Raw genomic sequence first — 15791 nt, forward strand, 5'->3', positions numbered from 1 at the left:
TAGCCATAAGAAGATCATAATCTTCAGGGGGAAAGCCTAATTGACGAATGCAGAGTGAGGGGCCGGCTCAGGCAAAGGAGCAACGGCCTGGTAGAGCGTCCTAGAGGAGAACTGGTCGCTGTGTTCAAGGAGTCAGGACCCCCGGTCCGACTCCAGGCTAGGGTCTGTAGAGCCACACGTTCTAAAAGCTCTTCCCAGGAGGCTTGCTCAGGGAGCACGAAAGCCTGACAAAAAGGCGGGGCGCCCAAGATCAATAATGGTAGCCTCAACGAAATATAGGGCACAACGCTAATGGAGACTAACTCCGGAAATCGAGCCACGAAGAAGTGCTTACCCGCCCAATGATCGAGCCAAAATAGGATCGAAGAACCCAACCCCACCGAGATCAAGGAACCAATACAGATGACAGGGAGAAGTTGGGTTATTGATTGTCAGAATTGAGACCCTCCCGAGCAGTGGTAAAAGGCAGTAGTGGGAGCGGGACGTTGGCACTGCCGTCATCAACACCAATCTAGCAGCCCCATGTTGCCTTTCAACATTAGTTAGTAAGTATGCTTAAGTTTCTCGTCTAATTCAACCTTGTCTATAGACAGATCTTGTCTATATGTAAACTATGTTTAAATTTCAAATTCCAAATTTGCAATGTTGTTGAAGTGTGTGGTGTTCTACCTCAACTTGTTTGGGACTAAAGGCTTTGTTGTTGTTGTTGTGTTGAGGTGTGTGATGTTGAACCTGGTTTTTTTTTTGTTTAATATCTATGCCAAACTAAAGTTCAAATATGTGCGCACACACACACATAGGAGAAATTGAATGAAAATTTATGAAGGCTACAGTTTATGGAATCTGACACTGCACAGTTGCTCTGGAGCCTTAAAAAAAAGGCCCCTTTTAAGATTGTTTTGCAGACTCTCTTCTTATGGAATCTGCTAGAGTTACTCTTACTGTGAATACACCCTTCCAACTTCATTTTGAGTGGAACATCCAGAGAGATACATTTCTGTAATAGCAGTATGCAATGCAGCTCCAATTGGAAGGACATCCTCGTCAACGAAGAAATGCGGGTTGTGATAACAATGCACCGAACCAACTTTCTCGTTTCTAATACCAATACCAAAGATGACGCCAGGAACTAACTGTTGGTAGAAAGCAAAGTCTTCCCCTGCCATGATCTTCTCCCCGGGCTTCACATTGTCTGGACCAAGCAAACTTCTGCCCACATTCTCCACATGGCGATGCAGCCTCTCATCATTCACGACTGCGGGATACATTGGGTAGGAGGGAGCCCCCAATATCTCCGCAACTCCCTTGCATCGATGAACAGCTGCCTGCGCTTCTACTACCTGGAAAATTCAAGAACATTTATTCAGGACCCTTCAATTTGCATTATTACACCCAGGGTAAAGCTATTTAATACTCCCTCCGTTCCCAAATATTTGTCTTTCTAGAGATTTCAATAAGTGACTATATACGGAGCAAAATAAGTGAATCTACACTCTAAAATAAGTCTACATGCATCCGTATGTTGTGTCCATTTGAAATGCCTAGAAAGACAAATATTTGGGAACAAAGAATTAGCCATATACATACAGACATTGTTAACTCCGTGCTGTTTGCTGTACAAAAGGAATAGAAACATGAATTGCTAACCATGGAAACAGGGCCAATAGATCATGGCATAAACGTGTTACAATTGCAAGTTGTGTGGTTGAAAACTGAAAGCACATTCAACTTTTGAGAGAATGCATAGAAGGTGCTCTCAGTGATATAAAGCTCTTTGCTCACAGAAAAATAAATTACGAAGGTACTGGTGAAGTGCTGATTGCAGCATACCAATATTATCATCAAATGCTACTATCTCTTAGTGAATTAATTTGTGCCATAATAATGCTAACCTCCTTAAGCCTTTTCTCTAGTCGATAAAGTCCTTCAGTAGTGAGGCTCCTCAAAGTACCTCCGAATTCAACAACTGGAGGTGTGGTATCAGTATAATTCCCAGCTTTAATATAGGTAACAGAGAGCACCTGAACACAATAAATAGACAGATCAACCCGAGTATCACATTTTAGCGAAGATGTTATTTCCCCATATGAAATCATCACTGGAGTAGCATTTCAGGTGCCACTTCAATATGTCCCATATGCCCAAATTTATTGTGAGAAAAAGACTTCCGTTTTTTTTCTTTTTGCGAAATGAAAAAGACTTCCGTTTGTTGGCATGATCCGCTACGTTTTCTTTCTAGATGACATGCTTGAAGAAAATCAGCTAAGCAAAGTAGTATCACTATAGGGCAAGGTCGTACTTGGCTGTGAAGAGGATCATCTTCTCTTGAGGTGAGCTGTTGCAGGGAGAGGATGGTAAATGCCGCAGCAACAATAGGGTCCACATTCAAGTGTGGTGTTTCAGCCTTCCCAGGTTTACCTTCTATTTTCACTACATAGAAACATACGGCTGCATGTGTCGGTCCTGCGTGAGCAGCTATTGAACCCGTCGGCTTCTGACAATCGACGTGCATGGCAAAAATAGCTTCAACACCATTCAGAACACCTTCTTTTACCATATGAGATGCACCAGCACCGCCCTCCTCAGCGGGTTGAAAAAGGAGTCTCACCGTTCCCTTCATCATACAAGACGAATGTTACATAAAGCGTATATACGTTAATCTTTGTGACTTCTGAAAAGAGTTTATTCGCAAAACTGACAGCAAACCAGCAATTTAAATATGAAATCGACACAAAAATTCCGATTTAATGGCCAGTCTACTTTTTGAGGGAATGGTCATCCTACTTTGCTGAGTTAAGCCATGACATCTGACTACTCATTTGGATAAACAACAACAGAATTGGTAAAAGCCATGTGTTAACATGAAACTGAAGAACTGACACAAGGGGGGGGGGGGTAAGTGTTAACACAGCTGAAGTACTACTACTAAATTCTGTCAAACTTAAAGCAGAACCATAAACAAGAACTCACCTTAAGCTGATCCTTGCGCTGATGCAGCAGCTTTGCCGCTCCCAGGAGCATCGCTGTGTGCGCATCATGCCCACACGCGTGCATTACGCCATCAACTCTGCTCTTATGCTCCCACTCTACCAATTCCTGCCATCCCAAGTGCGCACAGCCAACAAAATGTGATCCCTCCAGTAAACAATGGCATACTATCCGAGAGCAAGAGACAGTCACGAGATTGAGATCACATGAATCAAGCAGGCACGATCAGTAGTAGTACAGTACCGAGAAGATACAATTCTGCCGTTCAGCACCAACCACACCGGTCACACACACCGCGCCAGACTACCGGAGTAGCATCGGAGGGAAAGGGCACCCTGCGCCAGCCCGCAGTGTAGCATCGGACGGGAAGAGAAGAGGGGAACGGACCTGGATGGGCAGGGCATCCATGTCGGCGCGGAGGGCGACGATCGGGGGCAGGCCCGAGCCGACGTCGGCGACGACGCCTGTGCCGGCAACGGCGCAGGCGGTGATCCCTAGCCCCTCGAGCTCCTCGCGGACGAGTGCGCTGGTGCGGTGCTCCTGGAACGCGAGCTCCGGGTGGGCGTGGCGCACGCCGACAATCCAGTCTCGCTCCCCCTCGGCGCGCCGAAGCAGCTCCTGTGCGTACTCCGCCGACGCGGTGGAGAGGAGCAGGAGGAGGCAGAGGAGCGGAGCGGCCATGGTCAAGTGAAAGGTGGGGGATGCTTTCGTTGACGGGGCGCGAATGCTACAACAGACTCTAAAATTAACAGGAATGAATCCCCCAAGAGCAAGAGAAGGAACAGCCTGTAGAACGGACAAAGAGACCTTTTTTTATATTTTTGCAGGAGAAACGTTCAAAACCATGTACAGCTGTGAGTGAGCTGAATGAACAACTACACTTCATATCTGAAAGTGAAAAGCACTCGCAAATAACGCCAGTACTGACTTTATAATACGGACTTAGAGCAAAGAACAAAGGTAAAAAGGTATTATACCTCCGTCCCAAATTACTTGTCTTTTACTCCCTCCGTCCCATAATATAAGAGCATTTTCGTCCCATAATATAAGAGCGTTCCTAACACTTAGTGTAGTGTCAAAAAGGCTCTTATATTGTGGGACAGAGGGAGTACATTTTTTCAGATACGGATGTATCTGACACTAAACCATGTCTACATACATCCGTCAAGACAAAGCCGAGACAAGTAATTCAGGACAGAGGGAGTAATAAGCTGGACATCAGGACAAGTTGAGCAAGTACCAGTCTGTCTGTTTATCATTCTGATGTCAAATGATAGAAGGAAACGAAGTACAGGAGGATCTAGCCCGTTTGTTCAGAAACAAAACTACCGAAGGCCCGAAGCATTCTACCGACATGCCACTCGGATCTCTAAGTGTCTCAGATTCTCGTTGTATTCATATATTTTTGCTCAACTACCACTGTGTTCATCCTAGCTGCCTCGGTGTGGAATGTTGTTTGCTCTGGCTGTGCAATCTGTTTGAAGAACAAGATGACCAAAGGTGCCGCGGCTGGTGCTCCTCATTTTGTTCCTATGCTACTCATGATTCATGAACCCTGCAGCAGAAAATGAGTGAAACAAATTAACGAAGGCGTTGAAGGTTTCATTCAATGGGAAAGAGAAGTTAAGCATTATTTGCACATTAGTATATCTGCAAGCTTATTACTGTGGAAATATCAACCCTGGATGGGGCTGTGCAGTCTGATTGTCTGCTGTCAGATATGGTACATGGGGCTGTGCAGTCTGATTGTCTGCTGTCAGATATGGTACATGTACGAGACTTTGCAGTATTCATGCTAGAGGAACTTGGATCAAGCTAATGACCATGCATCAGATGAGCTCGCGATGGTACGGTACTACCAATACAGATGGACTCATCTAATGTACTAGCTTTCACCTTTCAGAAGATATCTATGTAACATAGCATGCTGCAGCCTATACATAGCGCATTAAGTTGCTAGCACAAATGAATTTCTGGAGAAATAGGTTGATAACTAAGTTCTCTTTTAAACTTAAATTTTTCTTTCTAAAAAAAACTTCAAGATCTTCCCCATCAGCAACTAAGAGGACTTCCAACATAAGCCATTTCAATTATTTATTTATTTGCACAAACTGATGCATTTGATGTTGTTCCATGCTAATTGACAAATCATGTCTCAACTGACAAGCAGAAACTGAGACACTTACAAATCGACTAACAAGCCCTTCCTTTTTTTGCAACATTTCTCTGTCGTAGTACTTTTTTTCTACTAAACTTTGGACAAACTGATACCAACTTATTAATGTTGCGAATTTGCAATGCTGCAATTCCCAGATTTCAGCGTTCAATCTCCTATATTCCAATGTGGTTGACTATGCATAGTTATCAACAAGAAGCAATACACAGAAAAAAGTTTTATATTCCTAGTCACCGCCATAGTGGCAAAGAAGTCAAGCATTTTCACTGTTATCAACTTATCCGGTGCACACATCCAACCCGACATTTCCCCTTCCCTTCACATTTTATCAAGTCATCATGCTAGAGAGATAAACAATATGGCCAGTACCCTCCAAACGGGATAAGAGAATTCATAATGCTACCTTTTTTTTCTTCTGAACTGAAGTAACTAGGAAATAAAACATCAAGTACAAAAATCAGTAATAAAACCGAGTATAGACTACTAGAGTAATTTCAGTATCTTAGTCATCCATGTTTGATTGCGTCATAATTTTATAGAGAGAAAATTTGGTTTATCTGGGGGCACAACATCAGCGGGTACAACAGTAATGCAATCATTCTGTCACCGTGCTCATTCGGCCATTCCCCTCTCATCGACACAGCCCAAGCACGCAATTATTCGCATGGTTTCTGCATCCATGGCTAATCCAAAGTAGCCTAGTAGTAAATCAATTGAATTCCAATCAGCACGTCAAAGCAGCAAGAGTCACCTTCATCCTACGCATGGAACTGCAGCAAGAGATCCATGGCGGCGCCCCGCCGCCGTTGCACGTCCAGCACCGGCTCGGCGGTGGCCTCCGGTCCCACGCAAGCGCCACTCGAACGCGGCCCGAGGGGCCACGAAGGCGGGACGGGCCGCTTCCGGCGCTTGTTCCCCTGCAGGGCGCACTCCCGGAGCCCGTCCTCCACCTCCCCGATCATCGGCTCCGCCGCCTCGCCGCCATCCGCCATGGGCTGATCGTTGTCTGACGGGACAGCGGCGGGCGCGTCGAGGCGGGAGAGGAAGCTGCCGATGGCGGCGTGAGCGTCGCGGAGGGTGGCAGCCGCGGCGGCTGCGGCCGAGGAGGATGATGGCGCGGAGAGCGCGGCCGCGGCCTCGGCGGCCAGGCGGATGGCGGTGGCCAGGTCGGTCAGCGGCGGTGCCTGTCGCGGCGGCGGGAGATCGAGCTCCATGGCTGGCCCAGCGAGGTGTGGCGAGTCGTGACGGCGGCGGCGGCCCGGCCGATGCGAACAGATGGAGGAAAGAATCGTCGCGCTGGCCAGGTTTGGCGTTGTAGCGGCGGGGATAAAACTTCCAGAAGGGTCGACATAATGATCAGTTACGTGGTGCTTACGTGTACACAAATATAGTAACAAATGAAACGTGTGCTAGCAAATCAAAACGTTCCTTCTTGTCCCTTAAAATTTGAACCAATCTAAGTTGGATAGTTAGAAGGACACTGGTATCCTTCGCCTATCAGAATGCAAATCATATACTTACGCATAGTTATGTTGTAGACAATAACGCTTCGAGCGGGGGTGGTTAGCCAGACGATCTCAAGGCGAGCAATGAGTCCCTTTGTGCGCCGTCGGCGCCGCCGCTGGTTCCCTCTCCCTACGTCAGCCGCTCCAGCGGGGGAGGAAGGGGGAACCTCGTATCCGTGTGTCCTATGTGTTCTCAGTAGGGTTAGGGTTGAGGGAGTCACTGCCGAGGCCGTCGTGGCACCGACGCATCTGAATAAGTTTTTCCGGGCTTCGTTCATGGTGAGACGGGGCTCCTACCTTCGTCTAGGAGCCAGCGGGGTGGGGGATCCCCGGGTCTCGTTGAGGTGCGGCCTATGGTATCTGGAGGTTGGCCGGCACTGGCCGGTTCGGTCCACGGGCGGGTGGTGGTTGTGTGGAGACGAAGATTCTTCTTTCTTGTCAGTATGATTTTCTGTTTTTGTTCTTCCTCCTTCTTTGTGTTGTCGCTGGAGAGATGTCCTGCTTTGCTCAGGCGGTTGGCCCGGCCGCGGTGTCGAAATCGGATCCTAGTTCTCTTTTATCTGGAAGGCGCTCATATAGCGATACTCAAAGCCACAGATGGTGAAGGCTGGTGCAGGCGTGTTGGATGCGCATGTGTGTCCTTATCTTTTTGACGACAGAGCGTAGGAGTGGGGGAGTAACATGGCAGTGTTTATGTCGTGGTTGAAGATGAGGACCTACTTGGGTCTGGATACAGATTATTGTGGTACAGGGGTCTCCTCACAAGGTTCAGGAATGATGACACAGAGCTTTGAAGGGCTTCGTGTTTTGCTGGTTGTTTTAGGGTGCTCTTTGTTATTTTGGTTTTTTATGCGTGTGTTAGGATGTGCTTGTTCAGATTAAAAACTTTGTATTATGTCCATACCTTCTCAAAAAAGTCATACACTTACATTGGTGCTCGGCTGCTCACATTTTTCTGTATTTATTTTAGGCCTTCCGAGAGGACGTTCAATGGGGGGAGACATTCCCGTCGACTACGAAGACGTCTATGATGACTTTATCAATCTCAAAATGATGTGCAAATTCAGTCTTTCAAAGATGCTCATAGAGGTAGGGTGTACGTGCATGTGTTTATAGAGGTGAGCATATGTGTGTCGTATGCATCTATACCGTGTTAAAAACATCCATCTAAATATAACGTTGTTTTGCCTTCCTACGTGTTGTTGATCTTGATACTAAATATTGAGTTTGTGATAGCTGATGACCTGCGCAATTTAGTTCCTCTTGATTATTCTTTAAATTTGCGGTTTTCACAATTCTACAGTGCCTAAAATTGTTCTTTTGTCGATCGATTTTCTGCAAAGCAGTGAGACCGAAGACTATAGGATCACAAGTAGGTCTATAAGGAAGTGATTAGACTACTTGACTAAATAATAACTTAACAATTTCTTAATTTAGTTGGAGGCAAATTTTAGCAATTCTCACAAGTTAAGCAACATCTTAGACATGCAAGTCTAAAGAGTATGGAGCGGAAAGTAAAGACTTTGCATATGAACGTAATGAGGGATCAGAGAAATCAAACGCACTAAAGGCACTGTGATTTTTTGGCGTGGTTTCCATAGGTGGTGCTATCGTACGTCCATGTTGATGGTGACTTCAACCCGCGGGAGGGTAACGGCTGGGCGAGTCCATGAAGGGCTCCATACACGAAGGGTTCATGAAGAAGCAACCTTGTTTATGCCATCATGGCTTCCGTCCACGAAAGACTAGCCTCACTCCGGGTAGATCTTCACGAAGTAGGGGATCTTATTGCCCTTACAAACTCCTTAATAGTTCAACTCCACATGATTTTGAGGCTCTGAAGAGACACCTGATCAATCTAGGAGACACCACTCTCTAAAAGGTAATAGATGATGTTGTTGATGATGAACTCCTTGCTCTTGTGCTTCAAAAGATAATCTCCTCAACACTCAATCACTCTCTCACAAAATTGACATGGTAGTAGGAGATCCCCTCGTGTGTGTGTGTGTGTGGAGAGCTAAACATGAATTGATTCAAAAAAGACATTTAAAGGAATGTAGGATTACAATCTTATGAATTTTTCATATATGTCATTTGAATTATGTAGAAATTATTCCTAAGTATTCCCTTGCAAATAAATCTTTTATTTTCCTTGCGATGTAATCATACAAACCAAAACCTTGTAGGATCATGAATAGATATGAAATTCTAATCCCACTATTTTTCTATTCCAACATTGTGGTATTTTTCTCTCTCTTTCTTTTATGTTTTTCTTGGACGTGTTTGCGCTAATGTCCCAGCAGTCTATTTTTGACTAGTACTGTACTTGAACCTTTTGTATGGACGTGTTGATGACTTTATTATGAAGCTGGATGAAAGCCTATTACGAGAGTATCTGACCTCCAATGATTTTGCTAGGGGACATCTGTATGCTCTTGATGCATTTTCCAATATATGGTGGGTGAATCAGGGCAACTGGACATGTGTGCTCCAACAAATTCATGGCTCGTGAAGTCGTGATCATCCTTGTTCATGAGCATTCAGCCTTTGTTCTTCCTGACAAAGTATCTCATATGCTACATGCACATCTGCTTGCATAGGAAGAGTATAATCCGGTAGACAAGGCCCACCCGAACCGAAACATCCTGGTTCAAATTCTCAGTTCTCTTAAGAGATGGATAGGCAAACTACCAATGCAATGACGCGCAATCAGCTGCCTCCGGAGTCTGGATCAAAGATCAATGTGGGAAGCACGAGACAATACAGCGGTGAGAAATGGCAGTTGCACATATCCTGAAACTGAATGTACATGCGGCTATGGAGCATACAGATAAACTATAAAGCCCACACTGCAGAAATTTCCTACTGCGAAATAGGAAATGCGCCAGTAAGACTACTTGTCAGTGGCATTTTAATCCGGGCCACAACAGCAGAAGATCGAAACTCCATATGTACAATTAATTTGAGTACGACCCGTTACAGCTGCATGCATTATATGCTTTTCCTGATCTATTGAGTTCTCTGGCTTCTGGAGGTGGCTCTCAGCGTCAACCATCAGCGAGCTGTTAGAGGATCGTCCTCCTCACCACCACAAGCTGATACATCATACAGATTGATTAGGATGAAGTTAGACAAATCTCTAGACAGTATAAAGATCATGAATCAGAGCAAACGTGGCAGCTTTTTTAGGTAAAAAGGAACATGGCGATGACATGGAACAACACAGAGGTTGTAAATTTGCAATCTCCTAAAGTGCTGAAGATATGTGGAAAGGGGCAAGGAACATCAGCTGCAGCTCCAGCTTATTTGTAACAAAAACAAATTACTACATAATTTGAAGACAGGACTGCAATTAGCTATAGCTCGTATTTTGTGCAAAAGAAGATAACGTAAAAAAATGAAAAGAAGAAGATAACATAAATTTTGAAATAACAGACAGAGACAAACCAAAGGTTCGGTCACTAGATTACACTATTCATGTATATGTGATGGACTAGTTGGGATAGGAAAATGGTCATAGGACAGGGTATTTGGCACGCTCCCTCTTCAATCCGGCGGCAGGCTCATCCCTAATGCAGAAGAGAAACTCTGAGGCTTATTCAAACTTTTGTTCATTGATTGCATGAAAAAAGGTTAAAATGCCAGCTTGTTTATACAGCATAGCCTTGACCCAAACTAAACTACGTGAACAGCCAAACTGGGTTCTAGCTCACTGGATGCCTATGGAGTAAAACCAACCGACTCAAACTATGTCTTACCTAAAACAATTCAAACTCTTCTGTATCTCCAACCTGTCTGTCTATCTAGATATATAGACCTGCTATTATCCCATCATACAAGGATACAACTCTTCAGTTCCTAAACATCTCATCTCCTAATGACTATCTTCCACCTGTCCAAATCTCCTTGATATTCACGATAACTTAGGTGTTCCTCCTGCTTGTTTTTCTACGGCCGACCAACCAGCCGTAACTCTTCTACAGATAAAGGGGTGTGTTTGACCTAAAGCTCATAACAGTACACCAAGATTGCCCTTCCAATTTACATATCCAGGGTGTGGTAATTCTTTCCGCATCTTTTGCTTAGAAGTTTATTACTCCACAAAACAACTTTCATAGGACATCATACTAATTTTGAAACGAGAATAGGCAGGACGAACTGCCTATCTTGGACTTAGAAAGTGTGGACTTGACCACCAAGATCCCGTACGATACCACTAAGCCACGTAGGTGTCACCTGGACGACACGTTATGAACACCAAAATTCTGGACCTTAGCTGTTTCTGACAATCAACTCATCATGGAACCAGATGCCAAGTGTTCAATTGATGTTATGCACATACGGAGTAGTTTTTACTGGATGAGTGTCCATTTTCTATATGCATTTTTCAAAGCTATTTGCAGGGTCTATGCCACCACTCGTGCCTGGCTAGGATCTGAAATCGAGTTGTTGAAACTCTTCATTGTAAGCATTTCAAGATGAACAAGGCAAGCCTATGACCTGCAGCAACTTATGATTTTCCTACCAAGCCACCAAGAGTATCCTCTGTCCTCCAAAAATTACCCTTTAATCCAGTCTATGTACAATTTCAACAGGCATGGGGGGAAGCTAGATACATCTCCAATGCTACTGGCCAGAATCAGGAGGTGCTAAGGGTGTGCTTGGTAAAGGGAAAACCCTGGATGGGTCATGGATATCTGTTATGACCGGCATATTAGGGGCTTAGCCCAGTGGGCTGTGGCCCAAGTTATCTTATTGTTATTAGGGGCTTAGCCCAATTATCTTATCGTTATTAGGATCATTTGCTTACGAGTCAAGTAAACCTCTCTATATAAGGAGAGGAGATGTATCAATCTAATCAAGCAAAGAAGCAATCATTATTTGCTCGGCTTCCCTTAGGGAGCCGGGAGACCTAACCGTAGCCGCCTCTTGCGCCGCCGCCGCCTCTCCCTCTCGCGCACGACGGCGCCTTGCCGCCGGCGACCGCGAGCTTCGCCACGTCCAGCCCCTCCTTCCCCTACAACCTACGCCCTAGACCCGGTAGGGTCCCAGCTCCTACCAATATCCATCTCGTATCAGAAGTATTCAGATTCTTCATGAGAGGTATTCAGGTTTCAGAGGGACATGGTGACATTCAAACTCAAAGTATAGTCATCCATTGTTTAGTCTAGGATGTAATCTGGCTACGAGGATTTCAACAAAAAATGGATAATCAGAATAACCTGAGTCATTCACACTTGACCACATGATGATTTCAAATGATTATTTTATCTTCAACATATTAATTCACTATGTTAAACTAGAAACTAAACAAGTTCACTACTTGTATCCTGAAAATGGACTGGTTCACAATAACACATCAGTATTCTTCTACAACAAGAAGAAGAGGCAATACATAAGCATTATTCATACAGGCAACACATGAGATATCTCTACACACCACACCTGAACTTGATACATGAGATATCTTTATATACCAGGGAGGACCCCCCTGGAAAAATAATCCTAAGGAAAAAGGAAGGACCGTCAAGCTGGTGAGTGAACAATGAAATAATCAAATCACACATCCAATCCAAAAAGTTTGTATCCCCTACTTCCAAGAAAGCAAGAGCACAAAATCAAGGGGCTCTAACAGCCTAGTTCCACGGTTTCAGTATCAACTAAATGTAGCTACTAGCTAGAAAAGCTGACTATGATCATGGCTAAAATACTCTGCCTGCCTCCAATAAAGATGGTCTCCACAAGGATATTAGGAGTAATACTAACATATCCCGTCACAACTCTTCTTAGAAATTAACAAACACGACATAAGTTGCAACAACTTTAATTATTTGACAAACAAAACAGTGACCATGATGGGAGCTAAAGATTAAATCTAGCGTTCCATGTGTCTACCGGATTATCTTATTCGATTGGTATTAAACCTATCCAAAAAGTTGAGTGCACTTTCAGGATATGCTTTCTTATACCTGATTAATATAAGCAAAAGCATAATCCGACGCCCTAATAAGCTAACGAGGCAGAAGTGCAGAACCAATTCAAATTGACCAGAAAGTGAACCCCGGCGATACCAAATCATGGTATCAAGGCATCAGATTGCACATTCCAGTACCATCTCAATCCTAAGCGATTTCATCATCAGCCACATCCACATGTGAGTTTTCTTGTACTTCTTATTTGTTTTTAAAAATTTGGTTGGGAGGGCAACAACATGCATAATTTGGCAATGAAATGCTGAACTGTAACGCATTATGGTTAATAAATGGCATCAGCAGGACGTACCGCCGCAGCAGAAGCAGCAGCAGCAGCACGAGAGGAGCATGGCGGCGTCGCAGGCGAGCTCGAACGCGGTGGCCACCATCGACGACGAGCGGCCCTCGAGCAGCGGCACCTGCTGTTCGTCCCCGTCCTGGCCCTGCCGCCCCTGCCCCTGCCCCTGCGCGCGCTTCTTGTGGGCGAGGTTGAACTCCAGCTTCTCCAGGTAGGCGTGCTTGAACGAGTCCCGGATCCGGAGCGACGGCCACAGGTGCATCTTCGCCGGGCGTGCAGGGGGCGGTGGCGGGGGCTGGCCGGGCCGGGGATTGTCTTGATCTTAGGGATCACGGGGGTCGGCGCGGAGGAAGACGGAGGAGAAGCGTCAGATTTTGGCTTCGCCTTGATTGGGACGGTGCGGGTTGCGGATTTGGGATTGGATGACGGGACGACACGGCACGGCACGCCGATGGCAAGCATGCGCCGGTCTGGGTCGTTGCGCGGTGGTGGGATCTGCGAGAGCGAGACCTCCTCTTCGCGCTCACGCGCTGCTCGCCTGTGCCTGCCTGGCCCAACAAAGGCCGATGGTCCCTCGCGTCTCTCGCTCTCGGCTCGGGTCGATGGTTGATCGGTCAGCGTTAACCGGTTACCTGACCAGTCAACTGTTTTGACTTTTGTAAAAAATAAATCTGAAAATTCGGGGGAAAATATTTCTTTTAAAGAATCATAGATTTGCAATAAAAGTTTATGAAATGGAAACGCTCAGCATCAACCGGCTGAAAACAATTGACGCGTCCACCACCTCCTTTAAGTGCCACGTGCCCTCAATGCCCGCTAAAAGAAACACGAGACGTACCTCTTCATCTAGAAAACATCGTGTTCCTCTCTCCGTCTTTCGTCTCTATGTTTTCTGCAACATTAACTAAGTTGTAAAAGTTCTTCCACAACATTACCCTTGTTGCAGAAAGAAAGTGAAGACAGAAAAAAAATCCCACAGCACAACCAATGTTGCAAAAAATAATCCCGCAACACAACCTATGTTGCAAAAATAATAATCCCACAACACAACTTATGTTGCAACAAAATTCCGCAACACAACCAGTGTTGCAAAATGTTTCTGCAACAGGACCTTTGTTACAAAGCAGAAGGTGGTTAGTCGCAAGATTGATCAGATTCGATGGTTCGTCAGGTGACGGATCTTGTAAAAAGATCCACTGAGCGACGCGTAGCAGGTTCCTTATGAAATTTGGAAAAAGTTCACATATTTTTTTTGAAAAATTTGTAACTTGAAAAAAGATCCTTGATTTTGGAAAAGTTCATCATTTTTTTAAAGTTCACGAATTTGAAAAAAGTTCATTGGTTTTGAACAAAAAATAATCAAATTTGGAAAACAAATCATGAATTTGAAAAGTCCATCGATATTGAAAAACAAAATTCATGAATTTGAGAAAAGTTTGCGGATTTTGAAAAAAAGTTCATAAAAATCGAAAATAATTTGTGGATTCGAAAAAAAAAATCATGGATTTGAAAAAAGCCCATATGTTTTGTAAAAAAATTCATGAATTTGAAAAAAAAATTCACACAGTTGAAATAGAGAAGAGAAACATAAAAATAAAAGAAAAAGCAAAAGCAAAATGGAAGAAAACCGGTCCAGAAACCAAATAACGAAAAAAGAAAAACCAGGAAGCTTCCCAAAAACGGCCTAGGAAGCTTATGGGAGTTTCCCAAAATCAGGGAGGGGAGATTCCTCTCGTGCATTAAGATGGGTCGTTCGTTTAGATTAAGAGAAGCGAGGGGGGAGGGGGGGATGGGGGGGGGGGGTGCACTGCGTACCAAATAACCGATAACGAGCGCATAAGGCGTCGAATAGGATTTGGCAGAACCTACACTCGTCACTAGAAAATGCGCCGACATAGTGGAACACATACCTGGCCATATGGGCCATGCCTCCCGGGCCGACCCGTGAGCACGGATTTTTGGCCTGACATTGGTTGGGCATATCATGCGAGTAAGAGGGTCAGACCGGCCGACCTTCGACCGGCCATGGAACAAGGCCGATCCTTGAAGCCAGGCCTTAAGGTCCAGCACAACACGATCCTTTTATATTTTTTGTATTTTTCTTAAATTTTTAGATTTTTTTGTATTTTCCTTAGATTTTTAGACCGGAACGCAACAATGGCCAACTTGCAACTATGTCATGTAGGGCTGGTTTTTTATTTGGCGTGCCAGGCCAATCCCATGGCCAGGCCTTTGGGTGTGCCGACCCATATGGCCAAGTTTGGTGGGACTGTGACGGGAGGACGTTGGACGGCTAGGACATCAGCTCATGATGAGGATATAATGTTTTTTTTTTTTTTTTATAAATATTCTAGTGAAGTTTCAATTAGTGATATTCTCAGCCTCGGTTTTGTGATTGCTGAATGTTGTAAAGAATTAAGCGCAAGAATGGGAGAAAACATAATATTGTGATTCAAGGGTCCAGATGTGAGTACTTGAGAGACGTCGACGATGAGTGAAGCAAGAGGGTTCCCTGGGGTGCTTTGATCCACCGGGCATATGCACTGAAAATGGGAGAGTTACCCGTGGCAGAACATGAGCAATTCATCAGTCATTGACATGATCCAACGATCATACTCAAAGCGGTTTCATCCAAAGATATATCAATTTGGACTTTCTCCTTTGGGATGCCTAGCTCAAGCAACTAGATCAATGCATTGTAAATATATCATCGATTTGCAAGGGTGGTTGCGGTGGAAACTCCACCATGCAACTTCAAAGTCGATGGTCATAACTATAAGTCTATAATGTGGGATACTGCATCAAGATGCCATTTATTTCGCTTGACCAAACTTTTTCGAAACAATATCAAA

The 15791-nt window shown here is 44.7% G+C and overlaps 3 protein-coding genes across 3 annotated transcripts; all 3 read right to left on the minus strand.

Moving 5' to 3' along the window:
• Positions 1 to 766: 766 nt before the first annotated feature.
• On the minus strand, positions 767 to 3932 carry LOC123046088 (IAA-amino acid hydrolase ILR1-like 5). The gene is made up of 5 exons (XM_044469376.1): positions 3376 to 3932; positions 2971 to 3096; positions 2300 to 2614; positions 1893 to 2021; positions 767 to 1340 (listed from the first exon to the last, which is right to left on the minus strand). Exons 1-5 carry the CDS (start codon positions 3667 to 3669, stop codon positions 939 to 941), a joined length of 1266 nt encoding a protein of 421 aa, XP_044325311.1. The 5' UTR covers positions 3670 to 3932; the 3' UTR covers positions 767 to 938.
• Positions 3933 to 4216: 284 nt separating this feature from the next.
• Positions 4217 to 6499, minus strand: LOC123046090 (uncharacterized). Its single transcript, XM_044469377.1, has 2 exons — positions 5916 to 6499; positions 4217 to 4543 (listed from the first exon to the last, which is right to left on the minus strand). The coding sequence occupies exon 1, from the start codon at positions 6376 to 6378 to the stop codon at positions 5923 to 5925; it is 456 nt and encodes a 151-aa protein (XP_044325312.1). The 5' UTR covers positions 6379 to 6499; the 3' UTR covers positions 4217 to 4543; positions 5916 to 5922.
• A 2935-nt stretch (positions 6500 to 9434) lies between these two features.
• Positions 9435 to 13499, minus strand: LOC123046091 (uncharacterized). Its single transcript, XM_044469378.1, has 2 exons — positions 12952 to 13499; positions 9435 to 9764 (listed from the first exon to the last, which is right to left on the minus strand). The coding sequence occupies exons 1-2, from the start codon at positions 13199 to 13201 to the stop codon at positions 9724 to 9726; spliced, it is 291 nt and encodes a 96-aa protein (XP_044325313.1). The 5' UTR covers positions 13202 to 13499; the 3' UTR covers positions 9435 to 9723.
• Between the last annotated feature and the right edge of the window lie 2292 nt (positions 13500 to 15791).

The sequence above is a fragment of the Triticum aestivum genome, chromosome 2B (assembly GCF_018294505.1).
Source record: "Triticum aestivum cultivar Chinese Spring chromosome 2B, IWGSC CS RefSeq v2.1, whole genome shotgun sequence".
NCBI classification, from domain to species: domain Eukaryota; kingdom Viridiplantae; phylum Streptophyta; class Magnoliopsida; order Poales; family Poaceae; genus Triticum; species Triticum aestivum.